Source organism: Natator depressus, chromosome 5, assembly GCF_965152275.1.
Source record: "Natator depressus isolate rNatDep1 chromosome 5, rNatDep2.hap1, whole genome shotgun sequence".
Lineage (NCBI taxonomy): Eukaryota > Metazoa > Chordata > Testudines > Cheloniidae > Natator > Natator depressus.
Genome location: NC_134238.1, coordinates 63,373,139 through 63,394,090, shown reverse-complemented (window position 1 = coordinate 63,394,090; position 20,952 = coordinate 63,373,139). Strand labels below are relative to the sequence as shown.

Here is a 20,952-nt window from a genome sequence, read left to right as displayed (position 1 = left end):
TCCTGAGTCTTTCTCTGCTGTCTTTAAACTGTCAATGGCTCAGCCTGGAGCTGCTTTCAGCTCACAGAATCTGTCAGCTTTTTAAAACTGTGTGAGTGCAACAGGAATGATTCGGGGAGGAGGGGGGAAGGTTCTTTTTCTTTTTAAACAAAGGTCAGTTTTTTTTCTGAGCTGAAAGAACCACTGTCCAAGCCACAGCCACTTCAGAGACTCAGACTGCAAGACACGAACTGAAACTGAAAAGGTCAATTATAACAGAATGGATATTTTTAGGATTTTGGGGCTTCTGATGCTTTTAAGACACTTCCGATATTAAAGGCTAAATTTTGCTACTCTTACTCATGTCTGTAAACACATGTATTCACACGAGGTCCCAATGTTGCTCTAAATGAATACAATTTGTGTGTCTTAAAAAAATCCCAACCACACGACCATAAGTATGCACTCCAAACCAGCATTTCTCAAATGCGGCCACCAGGGGCTTTTCATGCAGTCACGAAAAGCTCTTGGGTGGTGATGGGGGGGGGGGGGCAATTATCGGCTTCTCCCCCCCTTCCCCCCCCCCGTTGCTCCTGCATGCACTGCCCTGCACCACCTGTGGAGGGCAGTGCATAGAGCACAATTCTGACTCCTGGTCCCACGGGCTCCAACCCCAGACTTCAGCTGTGCAGCCCCCAGTTCTGACCACACATTAAGTGCGCTGACCCCTGGCTCCGGCCATGCAGGCTCAACCCAATCGCCCTGGGCCCCCACTACCTTCCCTTGCCCCGCATTCACCGCCCCTGGCCCCGCTGCCACTTCCTGTGCCCCCTAGGCTTAATTTGTCCTGGGGCTTGCTGAGAAAAGAGATATTAACAAACATACAAGTATCACTTTTCACAGCAGACTTAGTAGCTAGCTCAGCAGCTGTGATAAGTGATACTAACAAACATGCAAGTATCACTTATCACAGCCTCCCAGCTAGCTAGTAAGTCTGCTGTGAAAAGTGATATCAACGAACATACAAATATCACTTTTCACGGCATTATTTTTACTATTGAGTCTGCAAAAAAAAAAAAGCTACACAAATAAATTACAATGATTTGAATGTGTATATGAGCATATTTATTTGCTTTTCCTAAAGTATCAGCACGGCCACCAGCAAGAGCTGGTGGCCACACTCTGAGGCCACCAAAAAATTTGTTGTGAGAACCCCTGTTCCAAACAGTGATAATACTTAATGTTTACAGAGCTTTACCTCTTCAAAGTACTCAACAAACCTTAACTAAGTGTTTGAGCAAGCATGAGGCCAGTCCTTACCAAACTGCTAATATGCCAAACCTAATTTAATTAGTATTGGCCATATTTTTCAGAACTAGGTGCCTGAAGATAGGGAGACGGTGAAGATTTTCAGTTAGATGCCTAACTCCCATTGATTTTCCATGCTGTTTAGGCACCCAACTTCCATTTGTGTCTTTGAAAACTCCCCCGGGTTCCTAAATTCATATTTAGGTACCGGTATCTATGTAAAAGTGACCTCATTTTCAGTGGAGCGAACAAACATAATCCCATTAACTTCAGTGGAATTTATGGATATTCAGCACAAAAATCAGACCACTTTTGTTTGTTTCAATTAACAATAATAATGATAATAAAATTTAGCTCTTTTTTAGCACTTTTCATCCAGAGATCTCCACATGTTTTGCAAAGGAGGGTAAATGTCATTATCCCATTTTTACAGATGGGGAAACTTTTAAGTGTGTGTGTGTATATATATATATATATATATATATATATATATATATATGAGCAAGACAAAATGTAACTCTTGGCCTGCAGTTATGAGAGCTGTACATTACTGTTATGTCTTGCTCTTCATATTCACTTGTTTTTTAGGCACGAATGATATGTGAAATAGCCTCTGTGCTTGACAGAGGTTCAGTGTGAGGCCAGTCTGCTTGGGTAGTAGAATGGCAAGCTAGTTTGGAGGTAAAGGTTTATCACTAGAGAACAACATGCTGTCTTCGTTGTTCAATGGACGGAGCAGGTTATCTGCAATTTCTTTCAGCACCTGCTTGCCTTGAGAGCTTGTTAGAATTTGGAACTCAAACTCATGTGCCTGGCCTCTCTTTAACCTGGTGTTAATATAAAAATTAATATATCTTAGAAGAAAATAAGTTGAACTAATGAGTCATTGTCAATGTAGCTGTAGCTCTATCTTAATGTTATGTGGATTAGTTCCATTGGCCCTAACAAAAGTGTTTCCTTTTCCATAAACTTGTGAAATGCTAGTACATCCATCTCTTAAAAACAGATTTTGGCAAACCTGAATAGAACCAAGAAAACAAAATTCTGTCAAAACATAGTTCAATTCAGTGCTTCCTTCCAGAATACAAGGTTTATTCAAAATGTACCAGAAAACAGATGTGAATGGTCTTCCAAAGGATTGTCATCGGTCAGGATTTCTTTTTGGCACGCAAGAAAAAAGCCTAAATTTAGCAGATTCTTCACATCCTTGTGTTTCTTTCTCTGTCTGTCATTCTTTGCATCATCTTTTTCAGTTGAGAGGCTCTAAGTCATTGCCAACATATGCTTAAAAAAACCTGAGAAACCTGTGATTAATGGAATCCAGAAAAAACCTGCTAAGATGTGTGTTTGTCATTGTTGTGTCTGGAAGGAGAGCTTGCTGCAAACCAAAGAAACAGTGTAACTACAGCACTGCACAGTATTTTAGATTAGCAGATTAGATACATCTCCTCTTGGTAGGTAGTGCCTTGATTTCGCACAGAGATTTGTCTATCAAGTCAACAAAAGCATGTTCAGATTTATGGGGGTTTTGTTAGTAAGTATAAAGATATCAATCAAGGATAGAGCTAGTTCATTTTAATGGTGAATTTCTAAAAAAGTTGCAATCCTTGTGATGGGGAAAAGGAATCGTCTCAAATTTCTAGTAAACATGCAAACAAGTTAAAGGGTCAGATTACTTTAATAAAAATGGCCTTTATTTTTCAATGAAACAATTAATTAGATTTTACAAAAATAAAATTTTGCCTTCATGCGTTTTGTTAAGGGAAGCTAAAGGTCATTACACAAAAGTGTTTATAACTGCGTCTGCTTTTGCACAGCAATTAATTTGCATATTTGTGTGTATTAAATTGACTAATTAGATATTTATTTATTAAACTGGATTGTTCTAAGTACAAATGATCAGATATATGTCTATGTGGCCAGTTTTGCCTATGCAGTTACCTGATAATTAGAAAAACTACATGCATATTTTTGAATAATAGTCTAAAAGACTTTGTCCCAAAGAGTTCAACTTATTTCACAGTCAAAATGAACTATTTAGACATTTTTTGGCACAGATTCTTCCTCCTATCTTAGTGTTTAACTATAGCAAATGATCCTGATTAGTAGGTGCTAATCTTGAATTAGTGGCTCCCAGTTTTTTTAAATACTGTGACCCCATCTCACAACAGAAGAAAACTTAAGACTCTGTCCCATTAAGAAAGGGGGTGTAATTGTTACCCTTTGGACCTGTTAACAATGCCCCGGAGGGTGGCAGTCCCCATCACCTAGGTAAACTGGTATTCTAGGTGTTTCCTTCATCTAACATCTACAAAATAATGTAAAAACAGTGTCTTTTCAAGATGGATGAAATCTCCTTTTATAGCTTTTGGAGCTGGCAGTTCCAGAACTCAAGTGGTTACTTCATTTTCTCTTGGAATTCCTAACTCCTAGTATACAATTGAGCCAATGTAAAGCTTCAGTTCAGGAGCAATAACAGGTGTTGGTCAAGGCTTCAACCTCCTCCTCCAAAAAGAGAGTTAACCCCTGTAAAAACTTGTGAACTCCTTTCTCACACAAGTGAGCAGTTACCTGCACAGGTCATACTACTGAAAATTAATGGAACTACTTTTGTAAGTAACTGCTCACCATCTTGCCCTAAAGAAGAAGAAAACCAGCTAATCTGTATATATCCATTCCAAGGAAATCAATGAAGCCCATAAAAAACATGCATGGAAGAAAAATAATGTATATAATGAAGATAAACTAAGGGCATTTTACACGTTGTGTTTACATGGAGTTATATGTATGTTTCATGACTTGTCTTTTTCTTGTTTGCTTTGTAGTTACTGGCTGACAAACAAGGTCCACATCAAACGACCCAGCACCGGTCTCCTCATGTACACACTCACTACCAGATTTTGTGATGAAATTCACCTGTATGGGTTCTGGCCGTTCCCAAAGGATTTATATGGAAAACCAGTCAAATATCATTACTACGATGATCTAAAATATCGATACTTTTCTAATGCCAGCCCTCATAGGATGCCATTAGAGTTTAAAACTTTACATATGTTACATAACCAAGGAGCACTGAAATTAACAACAGGGAAATGTGTACAGCAATAAAGCACATGTAAAGTACAATATAAAGTACAGAATAGTCACTTCATCATAAAGATGTTGTGAAGGCAATGGGATCCAACAGAGGATATATTTCAATACCCACTAAGCCATTGGGAAAAGGAAGCTTACCTGAAGTCCATGACCAGCTGATATTATACCTGTAAAGTGCTATAAAACTAAGATAACTTGACTGCAAGGGTTCAAGTAAGTGCCACTTTCACTAAGAGCAAAGCTTGAATGTAAAATCAGTAGTGTTTACAAGATCCAATGATGCATTCATCGTCAAAGAGGAAGCAAATATCCATTTAATGCTGACTTGCCACCACAAAGTTGAGCAGCTTATAGAAGAAATACCCAGAAGATGGACTCTATCCTTGGGGAAATAAAGCAGCCTTTGGCATCAGAAATCATGGTGGAATTAGTGGAGAAAGTGATGTCCATAAGATTAAATAGATCAAGTAAATGCCTTCAGTCAGGGGACTGTCTGACCTTGTATTATAACCTCATTGTTTTTGTTGGTGTTTTTTCTGATTGCTGTTTTTTTTTTTTTATTTGGGTATTGGAATCCTTAAAGGATTTTATGAGGATGATAGGAACAATTAAAAATAAAATCTTCAAAGAGTTGTATTTGAAGAAATAAGTTCTTATTGGGGGGGAAATCAAATACTTAAAAAATATTTATGTTGTATCCTGCTGTTGCACAACTCTAAACCTCCAGATTGCTTTTTTAACTGAAATTGTCAGTGCCAGCTAAACAGAACCACTATGAGATTGGTAATTTTGAGCCATTCTTAAGGAAAACGTTCTGTTACTTGCCAACTGGGAGGACGTACTTAATAAGAAGGTGCCCTTACATTTGGTACCAAAGATTACACTGATTTTTTTTGTGTACATGGATAAAACGTACATTTAGTACTGTGTTGCTGTGCTGCTGAAGGAAAAATGTTTCTGGGTATTGTTGTTCACTGGAATATATGTTCCCTATTCTGTTTGAATGAAGAGCCTCAAACAAATTCCCTAAGCTGACTTTGCCTCAAGTGATTTGTTCTTCATAAATATCCAAATTGTTTTTATTCCATGCACTTATTTTCATTGGAGCAAAATTGATATTTTCAATTTTTTAATTATTGTAATAAAAACATTATGGCATAGTCAATGGGAGGTTTTAATTCTTTGGAATCTGTTTGTTTTCTTTTAACCCAAGATGACAAAGAATTAATGTAGCAAAATTTTGCTACATGTAATATCCCTGCCATATTGGAATGGGTAAAAAACTGAATGGAAAATAAAGCATAAATTGAACAAAGTCCTTTTTAAATCTAAATTTCTCATAGTGATGGACAATATACCTGTCTTGTATTAGTCCAACATGCTGATAAGTAACTGAAAATAGCACATTGCTGTATTATTCCCATATCAGTTCTTTTCTTCCAAACCTCATTCATTCATTTTATTACTCAGAACAACTGCTCTTGTCCTGTACTTGTGCTTGTCCAAGAAAGAGATTTAGAAGCGGTAGAAGGAGTATCTTCAGGATCTAGTACAGAAGAGTCTGAAGTACCATTTCTTAGTCTGTTCATATGACAGACTTGGGTAATTAGAGTGACTGAATGCACTGGAGTTAAACAAAATCAGAATACTTCCTTTTTAGAATGTGTATGTCAGGAAACTTAACACCAGACGCATGAGCAAGGATGCACCTATTTAAAAGGGGGAAGAGCTAGTTTAAAGAACTTTACTCACACCTTGGTAGAGGAATGACTGTAGCCAAGTGAAGACCCCTCGATCCCAACTTCTGGTCTTGGACATGATGGTTCTAGTGGAATGAGCTCCGTATCCAGAAATCGTAGGGGAATCACTTAGAGCTACTTGGCAGCACTGAATGGAACATATTTAAATTGGGTTTGAAAAACTGCAAAATTGTGTAGGGTAAATATTAAAGGGTTGCATTTTAAAACAAATATGGGTGATACCTTATTAACAGTAAATATGCATGGAGGTCGTCTTGTTCCACCCATTATTTTTTATAGAATGATTGACTGTCCACTGAGAGATTTACTGATACCCAGCTCAGAGTAGTGCCTTGTTAGCTTATTCACCTACCTTTATTACTACATACTTCATGGTCTGTGAATTTGGTCTCTGTGTTGAGATGGCAGAGTCTACAGTCAAAAAAGGGCTTCCTCATGGATTAAAACTGTTTTTTTCTGCCCCATCTCAGGGAACTTTTTAATACTCCAATATGAGTTCAATCAAGATAGAAAAAGCTCAAAGTAGATGGACGCGCTTTATTTCCCATTGCACAAAAAAAGAAAAATAAATGGCTTTTTTAATAGACTTAGGGAAACCAGTGAGACCTAGAAATAGAATGGTAGATGAGATTTTTCTGTTCAGATTTAAAATTCCATAGATGAAGATTGGGGGAAGTAGGCAGAATATGAATGAGTATTTAAAAGATATGCATGAGTCTATTTTGAAGTGTTCATATTTATTTCTGTTGATGAAACTGACCCCAGTGCAAAAATCACAAACAAACCCAGTAGCTCAATGTAATGTAGGGAGGTTCTTTGGTAAACTGAAGAGGGTGATTTCCAGTCCTGTGGCCATTACTGCAACCACCTTCTCCATGGTCCTGTATCTCCCTTTTTGGAGGTCAATATCCGGTAAATCTTCTCCACATCAGCAGATCCACGGATGCCAGCCCATCCCTGGCTTGCCATGCCCTGCTCCTAAACACTGCTGCGTGGGGATTTCACAGCTGGTCTCCATAATGTACACGGCTGCCCCTGGACCTCCATTCAAGTTCCCCAAATCCTCCACTCCCTTAACAGTGAAATCACACTGTTTCCACTATGTGACCCTCTTTTTCCTGTGGAGGTCAGTGAAGGATTGGCCTCATAGAACCTATATGGAGGTTAAAATAGGGCATACGACCTATGCAGGGGAGTGGATTTCACTGTGTGGTTCTTCAACTCACAGTACAACAGTCTAGCTCAAATCTGCATGGCAGCTTTGGATGACTTCCGTTGTTTTCATTTCCCCATACTGCTTACAGAACTGCTAGTATAAACATCCATTGTAATAATTAGTGCCCAACACTTATCGCTGACTTATGTTAACTAGATAAAATAAAATGGACAAGTAGCCCGCTTGCTATAATGATACCTGATTTGGTGGGGATATGAAACGGGGCATCAGATTAAGCTGATTATGAATGAGGAATGGTCTCAAATGACTGACTTCTTCCTACACAAGATGTAGCAATCACCAGTAATGATTCTTGCAAATATGTTTTAAAAAGAAGAATAATTGAAAGCAAAATTCTGGAAACAGTCTGTTATGTTGCCTGAATCTTGAGGCAGATCTACAGTGAGGCAAAGTTAGCAGAGGAATTTGTTTTCATTCAGACACATTTGTTGTAAATGATTTATAAACTAGTATTTTCACATTTCTTTGGCAGGGACCCTCTCTCCTTTGGTTTAATGGAGAATAATAGATAATATATTTTCTTGTTAAGTTTGCAGCTTGGGACAGTTCTCCCTCTCCCACCCGCCACATCTAACATCTACTGAATGTTTCAAACCTTGAAGGGATTTGGGCAATTTGACTTGTTTTGCAAACCGAACCACAATTAATAAATCCCACCCTGAAATAAACGTCTCATTAAAAATAAAATCAACACACTCGTGAGGATGACGATTTGTTTGAATTGACTGCAATTTGCAGATAAATACCTGTGGGCTCAATAATTTTTTTTTCTTTTAGGGTCTGATCCTGTAGTGCTGAGTACTCGTTACTCTCATTGAGTTCACTGAGAGTTGAAGTGCTCAAAACAAATAGGCGCCTAGCCTCTTGCAGGATTTAAGCTTTATATTGCACATTAAGTTTTATTGTTTTTAAGATATGTTGCTTTGTATAGGGAAAAGCACAATTGTTCTAAATGTGTATATAATAAAGGAAGAGAGTTTATGGAGTAGAGCATTTCTGCACAGTACTATTGCTACTGAGCATTCACAATACCATTTGTGGAGTTTAAAGTGTTAAGATGTATTCTGTCAGGCTTGTCCTCTAATATTATTTTGTGTACAGCATTTGGGTATTACTGTTTTATTATTTGTATAACTGTAAAATAAATTAAACTTTTTTTTTCATTTTTTCTGTTACTTTCTTATACTGTGTTCCTATGTACTACAATCAGCCTTGAGTTTTATTTTCACAGGTTTTCAAATTAGTCTTAATATGTTTCAATACCTTTAAAATATATCATATGTCAGGATTTGAGGGTTAGAGAAACTAATCAAACATGGCCAGATTTAATATTTACAGACACTTTAGAATGTAACAGGGATGAAATCCATAGGGTTATGTAGGAATTAACGGAGTTCTATAAAAGTTACTGTAAAAACCCATAGAGTTAATAGCAAATGTTATCATTTGCCATTGACTTGTAAGTTATACTATAGAATCAAACAGAGAATATATATCCCTGCTATGGAATTGTATAGATTTAAAAAAAAATATTATAAAAAATACTGTTCTGTAATAAATTTGATCATCTGTTTCCATAATGGTAGATTCAACTTACACACACTGCTGAAGCCTGGGCATATTTGAAAAAGTCATGAAAGTCAATATTTTGCAGAGCTCCACTGTTTTCCACTGCATAGAAGTCAGACATCCTATTTTACTGAATCCAGCCCATAGTCCTATAATATTACTGGGATTGTTTAAATAATGGTCAGTTTTTATAGGGGCAGTGTTATTGCTTTAATTACCTTCCACTATGAAGATGTAAGCATACCAGATTATATACAACCGCACCATGATATATTCTTGCACTATAATGAAGGGCTACTTATGCTGAGAATTCTGAGTTTTCTTGCACAGTTCTCAACAATGGCCTTGCCATCCTCATCTTTTTCTGCTCATTGTATTCCTTCTTGTCCTCTATTTTCTCATTCCAAAACCTATATATATATTATATACATATTATATGTATATGTATACATATACATATAATATGTATGTATATTTAGCATTGTTTAATTGCTTCCTCAGAATCCTAAGAAACCCTGGTTAGCAAGAATATAAAAGACTATTTCTAAAAGAATAATGTAAAAGGGAACATAATTTTCAGGTGTCTTTTTTATGGCACCCAGATACTATGGTATTAGATAGCAAAGTGGAAAAGCTGTTGGTGAAGAGAAAAGAAATATTTATTTTCGAGGGACTAAAATTTGCCTAAGGAAAAGAGTGATGAGGAACAAACAGAATGACAAAGACACCCCCTTTGTTGATCCACAGTTTTTTTGACTCTGGATCATATGGAGGACCAGTCTTATTCTCATTGAAGTAAATACTAATTTTCCCTGAAGATCAATGGTAGAATATGGTCTTACTGGCCAAATTCTGCTCACAGTTACACCAGAATAAATCTGAAATAACTCCCGTTGACATAAACTCCATTGATTCTAATTAATTGACTAATTCTATTGTTGTAACTGAGACCAGAATCTGGTGCCATGTGGTTACTAAAATGAAGAAAGTGCCTATTAATTAAAAGTCTGCCTCTTCATGGAGAACTCGTCATGTTCTAGTGTAGTGCATGGTCTAAAGGTTATTGGGACTGCTTCTCACTTTCACTGGTTTTGTACCAGTAAAACTACAGTAGAAACAATGGAATTGCTCCTGATTTAAATTAATGTAAGTGAGTGTGGAATAAGAGATTATGTTGGTCTTGAAATAGACAGGGAACCAGAATGCAATAGCTTTGGATTAGGGCAACATGTATATCAAAGACTCTCAAGAACAAATTCAGCCCTAAAACAGATCTATTGACATTAGAACTGATTAGAGATCCTTAGGAATTTTCTTTCTAATTTTTTTTTTCCAGTGAAAAATGAGGTTTCCACAAAGTTGATGTTTTCCATCAGTTTATTTATTTTACCTTCTCCCCCTCCTCAATTGAGAAAAACTAAACAAAACATTTAGTTTCAGGTGGGTTTTAGCCAAATCAAAATATTTTAGTTTGTCAAAGCAAATGGATACATTTCAAGTCAGTTTGACATTAAACTGTGTCCATCTGAGTGGCCACACTTCCTCATGGGAGTTGTAGTTTAGGTACCTCATGTCCCCATTCTTATGTATGGCCTTGGCCTGACACATTTCCCATGATGTACTGTGACTGCCTCTCTCGCTGAACTGCCTTGATGCGTCATGGGAATCCTATGACGGTGGTATATCCTGGGAGATGTAGTCCAGCCAGAGAGCCCATCAGGAGAAGGGGGGGCATGAGGTACCCAAACAACAGTTCCTATGAGGCAGCTCAGGCAGATGTAGTTAATGAACCAACCCAAAATAAAATATTTCAATTTGGGAAAGTTGAAATGATTTACTTTGATCATAAATATGTATTATATTTTTAAAACGAAATATTTCAACATTTCCAAACTGAAAAAAATCAGAACTTTTCTTTCTGCAAAAAGGTTTGGTATTTTAACGTTTTCCATCCTGATTTAGGAAAAAACAAATGTCAAAATATTGGATTTTCTCACAAGATGGAATTTCCAATTTTCTACCAGCCCTACTGCACACACCACGGTTGATTGTTTAGAGAGTTCCTTCTGTGGGAGCATCCTATTATAGCCCTGCTTTAGTGTGTCCTACATTGAGTCATTCTTCCATGAATTAGAGCAATTTGTAGGCCCTCACCATTCCTGGAATTTTTAATTCCATCTGTTGGTATTATGCATCTATGAGTGTCGGGGAAACAGCCTAATAATAAACACAAAGGGACAAATTCATTGGTAGTGTAACTGCATTGAAATGAAATGCATGCATGTGCTATGTACTGACTACAACCTCACCTTACCTGGACATGCCACTGGTACACACCCACTGCTAAAGGACAACGCAGGGTGATTCCAGAACTTCTACCTATCTAGGAAACCCCATTCATTACACATTGGAGTTTAAAATCCAATGGACAAGTTATAGAACAGTGTAAAGAAGACAGAACAGAGCAAATAATCTGTCTGTATCTGCCAGGCGCTTAGAGTGCTCAGTGTAACTGAATTGGACACTTGACCTAAAGTTAATATCCCCTTGGGAATGTACTTGAGCAACACCAGGAAATGCAGAGTTCATTAGCTGGTAGGGGGCAATGTGTTGTGAGAGAAGCAGAGCATTAGATACAGCTGAGCCTTGATTAGGGGGAAAGGCATCCCTTATTAGGCGGCAGGTCATCTCTAATCATCAGTCCTATAAAGGCAGCCAAATGGCCAGCTAGCAGCACAGGAGTCAGCAAACAGATGAAGATGGGAGGGCAAGGAAGAAGAGAAGAGTGGTTAGTCCTACAAGAAGAGGGGAAGAATCAATGATGATAGCTAGTGTTCAGAGCCTCAGGAGGATAGAGGATGACTCTCAGAAGATTACAAGTGAGAACAGAAGACAAGAAGAGTTGCAGCCAGAAAGATCAGAAGGGGGAAGGCCAGAGAATTGCACCAACACCAGGAAGAGGCAGGTCTACGTAACTGGGGACTCCCTACTAAGAACAGGCAGGCCTGTCACCAGATCTGTTCCAGAGAACAGAAGGGTGTGCTGTCTGCTTGGAGCTAAAATATGGGATATGGACTTGAAGTTGAAGAGGATCCTAATGGGAGCAGAAAGAACCCACTGATTGTCCTTCATGTGGGAACAAATGATACGGCTAGATTCTCACTAGAACACATCAAGGAAGACTGTGCCAGGCTGGGAAAGATGCTTAAAAAAAATTGAGGTTCAGGTGATCTTAGTGGGATTCTCCCTGTCTCTAGAGGATGAAAGTGAAGGTTTTAAGAAAGATGAATTCAAACAGGAACAGGTGCAGAGAAGGGCTACTAGGATGATCAGGAATGGAGAGCCTACCTTATCAGAGGAGATCTAAGGAGCTTGGTATTTTTAGCCTAACCAAACAAAGATTATGGGGAGATATGATTGCTCTCTGTAAATACATCAGAGGAATGAACACCAGGGAAGGAGAGGAGTTATTTAAGCTAAGGGTCAATATTGACACAGGAACAAATAGACATAAACTGGCCACCAGTAAATTTAGACTTGAAATTAGATGAAGGTTTCTAGCCATCAGAGGAGTAAAGTTCTAGATAGCCTTTCGAGGGGAGTAGTGAAGCAAAAAACCTAAATTGTTTTATTAAGACTGAGATTAATCAATTTATAGAGCGGATGGGATGATGAGATTGCCTGCTACAGCATATGGCTCATCCATGACTACTATTAGCAAATATCTCCAACAGCTGCAGATGAGACACTAGATGATGTGGGCTGTGATTTACTGTAGAGAATTCTTTCCCAGTTGTTGAGTCTCACCCGCATGCTCAGGGTCTAACTCATTACCATATTTCGGGTTGAGATGGAATTTTCCCCCTGCTCAGATTGGCAGAAACCCTGCGGGGTTTCATCTTCCTGTGCAGCGTGGAGCACAGGTCATTTGCTGGTTTGAATCGGAGTAAATGGTGGATTCTTTGTAACTTGAAGTCTTTAAATCAAGATTGGAGGACTTCACTAACTCAGCCAGAGGTTATGGGTCTATTACAGGAGTAGGTAGGTGAGGTTCTGTGGCCTGTGATATGCAGGAGGTCACAATAATGATCATGATGGTCCCTTATAACCTTAAATTATATGAGTCTAAAAGTGCTCTGGGTTTCTTTGGCTCTGGCCATCTCTGATGGTCCTGCTATGTTCTATTCAGTTAGTCCTACTTAATTTTTGCCATCATCCGTAGCAGTGTTGTCAACTTAGTGACTTTGTCACTAGATTTAGTGACTTTTTCATTTCCCTAGTGAGAAAATAAGTGTCAAAGTGACCAGTGACAAATCTAGTGGCTTTCACTGCCAATTACAGTGACATTCAGAGACAGAAATCACCAATATCTATAGCAGGGGTCGGCAACCTATGGCATGCGTGCCAAACACGGCACGCGAGCCAATTTTTAGCGGCACACTGCTGTCTGCTGGACCCGGGCAGACAGCAGCGTGCCACTAAAAATCCGGCCCGGCCCGGCCTGCTCTTTTCCGCCCACCGCTCTCTCCTTGCAGGGCAAGCAAGCTTCCCCCTTCCCCCGCCTCTTCCCCCAGCGTGCTGGGTTCCTGCCCCTCCTTCTCTCCCTCCCTGCGGCCGATCAGCTGACGGCCCTTGCTACGAGCGGGAGAGGTAAAAGCGGAGCCGCAGAGCGCTCTCTGCTCTGGGGACCTTGGGGAAGGGGGTGGAATCAGGGCATATCCCCCTCCAGCCCCCTGCCATGAGCCGCTCAGGGCAGGGGGCTGGGAACACCCCCACGACCCCAGCCCACACCCCCAGCCCTCTGCCCTTACCCCTGCACCCACCCCCACAACCCCAGCTCTGACTCTGGCACCCTCCACACATATCCAATCCCCCCAGCCCCCTTCCCTGACTCTTGCACCCCCCACATCCCCACTCCCACCCTAAGCACCAAATGGGAGCTCCTGCACACACACCCCCCACATTCCCACCTGCACCCCTCGCACCAAATGGGAGCTGCCCAGGTAAGCACTCCACCCAAACCTCCTGCCCCAACCCTGAGCCCCCTCCCTCATTCTAGCTCCTGGCCAGACCCTGCACCCCAACCCCCAGCCTGCTCCTTCACCCCAGCCCTGTTCTCAGCACACTGCCACCCTCAGCTCAGTGCAGAGAAAGGAAGAGAATGGTCTAGAAGCAGGGAGAAGGTAGGTACCTACTCTATGTGGATAGAGCTGGGACCCCAGACTGGCAGCAGGCTGAGCGGGGCCAGCAGCCGGGACCCTGGCAGGCAGGAGCCGGCGGACAGAACCCCAGACCTGCCACGGGCTGAGTGGCAGCAGGCTGAGCCACTCAGCCCACTGCCAGTCTGGGGTCCTGGCCGCTGATCCTGCTCAGCCCACTGCTGGTCTGGTATTCTGGCTGCCAGCCCCTTGCCAGCCAGGGTCCCGGCCTCAGGCCCCACTCAGCCCGCTGCCAGCCTAGCTGAACGGAACCCCAAGCCGGCAATGGGCTGAGCGGGCCGGCGGCGTAAGATCAGCATTTTAATTTAATTGAAGCTTCTTACACATTTGAAAACCTTGTTTACATATGACAATAGTTTAGTTATATAATATATAGACTTATAGAGAGAGACCTTCTAAAAAATGTTAAAACGTATTACTGGCGTGCGAAACCTTAAATTAAAGTGAATAAATGAAGACTTGGCACACCACTTCTAAAAGGTTGCCGACCCCAATCTATAGTCACAAAATCATTCACAAGCAGCTCAATAGTGTTAATAAAATCCATTCCATGCTCTTCTCACTACATTCTGTTGCACACCAAGTCAATGTCATTACGTCTCAATTGAGCATGGCCTCAGATGGAATCACATTCTAGGGCTTCTTGGGCTGAGATCACTATAATCTGCAGGTGAAGAAAAGAAGTTTGTGGAGGCTAACTGAATACTTTGCTAAAGCCAGGTGCACTTTGGAGAGAGCAGCACATTAGCCAGGACTTGTTTTTAACCAAATGTGTTCTTTCTCACCACTCCATAGTAGGTAGCACACCCTGTGATGCAGGGAAAGATGGCTAATGAAGTGGTCAGGGCCAGGGAGGGCAGGTTAGCCAGCAAGGAGAGCTGCACGGATGGAAGGTGGGGTGGAATGAGACAGGCCCATGTGCCCCAGTGGGGCGGAGTGGCACCATGCCTCCAGGAATGAAGCCCTTACTACAGAATCAATGGTGGAGCTAGCTTGATTTTGGCTCGCCTTTACTCCTTCCCCTGGCTAGGCCTGGGGTCAGCTGCCCAGCTGTTTTCAGAAATGAAACCCTGGAAGGGGCCCGGCCAGCAGATTTTTGTTTTTTAATCTACTTTCTTGGCTCCCTGCAGCACCGAGCTCAGGTCAGGTGAATGCCCTCTTCGCCTAGCTCTGGGACCTCCCTTTCACTAACCTGGTGGTTCAAATCCAGGCTGGCAAGAAAGGGAGGGTTAGCTGAAATTAACTAACCCCAGACAACCTGGGCTGCAGTGTACAGAGCACCCTTCCTAATGAGCAGAGGCATAGACGCCGACTCCATGGGTGTTCTGGGGCTGGAGCACCCACAGGGGAAAAATTAGTAGGTGCTCTACAGCCACTGGCAGCCAAGTTCCCCTCACCCCCTGCCCCACCACCTCCTCCTCCTCCTCCTCCCCCGAGCTGTTGGCAGCGTTAGTACGCTCTGGGAGTGGGGGGAGGAGTGGGAATGTGGCACGCTCGGGGAGGAGGCGGGACCAGGGCGGGGATTTGGGGAAGGAGTTGGAACAGGGGCAGGGACTTTGGGGAAGGGGTTGGAATGGGGGTGGGAGTGGGGCAGGGGTGGGGACTCATGGAAGGGGTGGAGTGTGGGTGGGGCTGGGGGCAGAGTGGGGGTTGATCACCCATGGGAAAGAGGGGAATTCGGCGCCTATGAGCAGAGGGCTGCACTTTCCCTCCCAATAAGCAGAGCGTGCCCTCCTGATGATGACAGTGTGCTGGTGTAGTTGCTTCTGGTGTGCAACAGAATGTAGTAAGAAGAGCATGGAATGGAGTTTATTAACACTTGAGCTGCTTGTGAATGATTTTGTGACCATACTTGTGTATGTGTATATATACACACATCATTCTCTTGAATTCTCTGGAAATCTTGTTCGATGACATTTCTGACTCCTTTTGACTGCTTAAACAGCTACATCTAGTGACTTTTCAGGGTTTGTCTGGTGACTTCCTGCTCTGTGGAATTGGCAACACTGTAGCATGGGAGGGGATGTTGTGGGATTTTAAAATTAATATATAATTACTTGAGCAATTATCCAGTTTTTGTGGTCTTGGAGGTTGTTTCTGTTGAGAGAAATTCATGGTGGAGTCAGGTATTTCTTTGATGCAGTTCTGTTTATTTACAAATAATTGTATATAAAGCCCCACACAAAAGCTTCCCTGAACACAGTAGCAATCAAATGGCAGGAGACAATATCTTTGCTCAGTTCCAAGCCACTCTTTAGCCAGCATTCTAGACACAAGCTCTTTCTTTTAGCTTTTCTCAGGGCCACACTACAAGTGCTTCTCTGGACATCTTGCGGACTTTTCTGTATGCTTCTCTGGTGTTTCTGCAGCTTCTGACTCACATATACATGCCCCACAATCAAATCAATCAATTCCATGTCCTTGCATTTGTTGTGAGGAAACCCCTTGGATGGCCTGGTCCAGCCACTGCCCAGGCTATCAGATAATCTAGTCCTTGGGCAGTGTTTACCATTGTTTCAGTATTGCTAATCAAAGGGGCATGTAATTGTTCCCCCATTATCTTGAATGGAAGTAATCTGTCACACCCAACAGCTTCAGGGAGGTAGTGTGATTGCCTAATGCCCAGAATAATTCTCTCTCTCTTTTTGGGTGCATGTGTGCACACACACTATTTCTTAACTGCTTATGTGTATGCATATCTCCACTTCAGTGGTTCTCAAACTTTTGTACTGGTGACCCCTTTCACATAGCAAGCCACTGAGTGCAACCCCACCTTATAAATTAAAAACACTTTTTAATATATTTAACACCATTATAAATGCTGGAGGCAAAGCGGGGTTTGGGATGGAGGCTGACAGCTCACGACCCTCCATGTAATAACCTCGTGACCCCCTGAGAGGTCCCGACCCCCAGTTTGAGAACCACTGCTCTAGTTATTGGGCTGAAAGAGAACAGCAGTAGAAGGGGACACGAATGAAAATAGGAAAGTGTGTGGGAGGCCAGTAAGAAGAAGTGGCAGAATGAGAGTGGCTAGGATCTTCTACTCCTCAATCCCCAGTTAACTCCGTTCACCCACCCTTCCCCCAGCTCTCTCAGCCCATCCCCATGGTCTCCAATCACTTTCCTGTTGTTACCCAGCTGATTCAGAAAGTTATGAGTGGAGATAGGAGGACACCTGGAGTGGGAAATAATACTTGTTCTCACTGGTGAGAAATGTCACACGTGGAGTTGCACAATAATTGGCAATTCTAACTCAGTTAATGAAAGAATGACCCTTCTGGAGTAGAGGACAGAACTATGGATCCAAGGTGGGAAACTGATGGCCTGAAAAGAGTCCCAGTTCCTTCATATTCTCCCAACCCCTGTAAAGTCTGGATTTATCTCTGGTTGGCTACTGCATTTGTAGGAAAAAGGGTAGATGAGCACCAGTTACCCACTTTTCTCTTCCTTTCCTCCTCACTGATTTCATACACTGAGCTTATGGTAAGGGAAGGGAGAACCATGATGGATGATTCCTGATAGACTGATAACCTGTCAGTAAGAAATGAATACACCAATTATAATTCCACCCAGCAGAGGAATAATTTTTGCTCTTGGTCCCTTGTGGATCACAAGGTCATTTTCTGACTATGTAGTCTTTTCTAAATGGCTTCAGTTTGAGCAGGTATACAAACAATGACTTAATTTTGGCAAGGGACTGGAGGAAGGCCAATGAATTGCTTATTTTCAAGAAAAAGTGCATAAGTCCATGTGACAATCAGTTGAACACATACCAATTAGTCTGATCAAGGTTTTCAGAGCTAAATGCACAATTAAGGATTGAGAACTGGTTTGGGTGCAAAGTATCAGTGGAAATGGGAATAGATCCATTTGGAAGATGATGACATTTGGGGTTCATCCCCATTCAGTGCTGGAACCTTTCTTACTGTATATGATTTTAAAAAAGAGAATGAGCAATATGGTTTCAAAACCTGCAGATGACTCAAAAATAGGAAGGATGGAGTATTCATTCTTTTGACAATGCCATTGATCAACAGAACAAAGCAACAGAATATATGTGCATAACAATTTGCACAGGATATATTCCTTTGACTTCTCTATATAGAATACAGCCAAAAGATGACAACATACCAACTGCAATCCATTTGCTACAATTAAAAAAAAAAAAAAAAACCGTAAATGGGAGTTTGCTGAGTAAGGATTAGATAAAACTGAGTAAGAGCTTCAGGTTTTGGTGCATTGACTGAACTGTGAGTTTTACCTGAGTAAACCTGCAGAACATGAGTGGAACAATTTTCCAAAAGAAGTCTTTTTTGCTTTGTTTGATTTTTCAAACAGAAGCCACAAAGTAAAGGGAGCAGAAAGGCTTTAATCAGACACTTGGTGAGAGGTCAGGAGAATCCCGTGAAGGTGAAAATACATCTATCCAATGCACCCTTTACAGCTCAACAGCCATCTCCAGCCCACCATGGCTTTTACATTAGCGCTTAGGTCTATATGACCAGGGGTCCTGATCCTGGGTGAGGAATCTAGGAACAGCTGCATTATGCAGCATGCTTCTATCTCAAGGCAAAAGAAGTTATGGAGCACAATGCATTATCAGATACTGCAGCCCAATGCAGAAGTAACTTCTTTTTTTGCAGGGTGGGATCAGGGAGACGAAGGCTAGGCTGGCAGCTGGTAGAAGACTTACATCCCAGAATGAGTTGTTGCCATTTGGTATTAGCAGGAGTGTTGTAAGCAAGACACAAGAAGTAATCCTTCCACTCTATTCAGTGCTGACAAGGCCTCAGCAGGAGCAGTGTGTCCCGTTCTAGGCACCACACCTTAGGAAAGATGTAGACAAATTGGAAAATTTCCAGAGGAGAGCAACAAAAATGATTAAAGATGGAAGGCTGATCTACACTACCACGGTAAATCGATCTAACTTACCATGTCCCCTGTCAACTTCCCTTACACTTCTCGGGGAGGTGGAGTACACAAATCGATAGGAGAGTGCTCTCTCATCGATTTAGCCGGTCTGGTGAAAATACGCTAAATCAATATTCACTGCATCGATTGCAGCAGTGCCAATCTACCGGTAAGTGTAGACATGGCTCTAGAAACCATGACCTACAAGGAAAGATTGAAAAAAACTGTGTTTGTTTAGTCTGTAGAAGAGAAGACTGAAGGGGGGGCATGATAATAGTCTTTAAGGTTGTTCTCCTTATCCACTGAGGCCAGGACAAGAAGTAATGGCCTTAAATTGCATCAAGGGAGATTTAGGTTAGGCATTAGAAAAAGCTTCCTAATTGTAAGGACAGTTAAGCATTCGAACAAATTACCTAGGGAGGTTGTGGAATATCCATCATTGGAAATTTTTAATAATAGGTTATACAAATTCTGGGATGGTCTAGGTCAGTTCTACTCAGACCTCAGTGGTTCAGGAGCCAAATTAGTGATCAGCATTACCCAAAAGAGCCACAGTATTGTGAATTCATTGTTTCATTTACTATAGTATCATATAGTCATTTTTAAACAGTATGACCAGAGAAATATTTAGTTTATATAAAGTCTCACAGCAAAATGACTCACCAAGTACTATTATTTTATCAACTACAATTGGTTAATAACATAGTAAAAGCCTCCTGATTGGTTAATAACTTAGACTGGTTAATAATTAAATCACATAGTGTTTTAATATCATGTGCTGCAAAGAGCCGCAGGAGAGACATTGAAGAGCCACTTGCAGCTCACGCCTCAGTCTGAGTATCACTGGTCTAGATAATACTTAGTCCTGCCTCAGTACAGGGGACTGGACTAGATGGCCTGTCGAGGTCCCTTATAGTCCTACATTTTTATGATTCTATGATTTAAGCCACTAAGTCCATATTTATTATGTGAATTACAGTGTACAGAAACAAAGCTAACAGGGTATGTCTATACTACAAAATTAGGTCGATTTTGTAGAAGTCGATTTTTAGAAATTGATTTTATACAGTCAATTGTGTATGTCCCCACTAAGCACATTAAGTCGGCTGAGTGCGTCCTCACTACTGTGGCTAGCATCGACTCACGGAGTGGTGCACTGTGGGAAGCTATCCCACAGTTCCCGCAGTTTCTGCTGCCCATTGGAATTCTGGGTTAAGCTCCCAATGCCTGATGGGGCAAAAATATTGTTACGGGTGGTTTTGTGTACATGTCATCAGTCTCCCCTCCCTCTGTGAAAGCAACTGCAGACAATCATTTTGCACCTCTTTTCCTGGGTTACCCATGCAGACGCCATAGCACGACAAGCATGGAGCCCGCTCAGCTCACTGCTGCTGTTGCGAGCATTGTAAACACCTCGTGCATTATACTGTAGTATGTGCAGAACCTGGCTAAGAGACGGCAGCACGAGGACAATTATGAGGAGGACATGGACACAGACATTCCTGAAAGCATGGGATGTGGCAATTGGGACATCATGGTGGCAGTGGTGCTGGTTGATACAGTGGAATGCCAATGTCTGGGTGAGGAGGATATGGAACTTGCGGAGGAGGGCAGGCAGTTGTACATTGGATGCAGTGGCGGTCTGTGCTCTTGTTGGCTTTCCTGCAGCTCCACCAGATGCCTGAGCATGTCCATTTGTTTCCCATTAGCCTCAACATTGCATCCTGCCTCTTCTCATTGCGCTCACTTAATGCTTTCCTGGATTCTGCCACTGAATGCCTCCATGCATTCAGCTGTGCCCTATCAGTGCGAGAGGACTGCATGAGCTCAGAAAACATGTCATCGCGAATGCGTTTTTTTGCCTTCTAATCTG

General features: G+C 41.6%; 1 protein-coding gene across 1 annotated transcript in view; it reads left to right on the top strand.

Moving 5' to 3' along the window:
- Positions 1-8,506, top strand: part of ST8SIA4 (ST8 alpha-N-acetyl-neuraminide alpha-2,8-sialyltransferase 4) — an 84,560-nt gene extending 76,054 nt beyond the window's left edge. The window contains exon 5 of the mRNA XM_074952902.1: positions 4,113-8,506. Within this exon, the coding sequence (XP_074809003.1) occupies positions 4,113-4,395 (283 nt within the window). The 3' untranslated portion in view covers positions 4,396-8,506. The remainder of the gene's footprint in view (positions 1-4,112) is intronic.
- Positions 8,507-20,952: the final 12,446 nt, after the last annotated feature.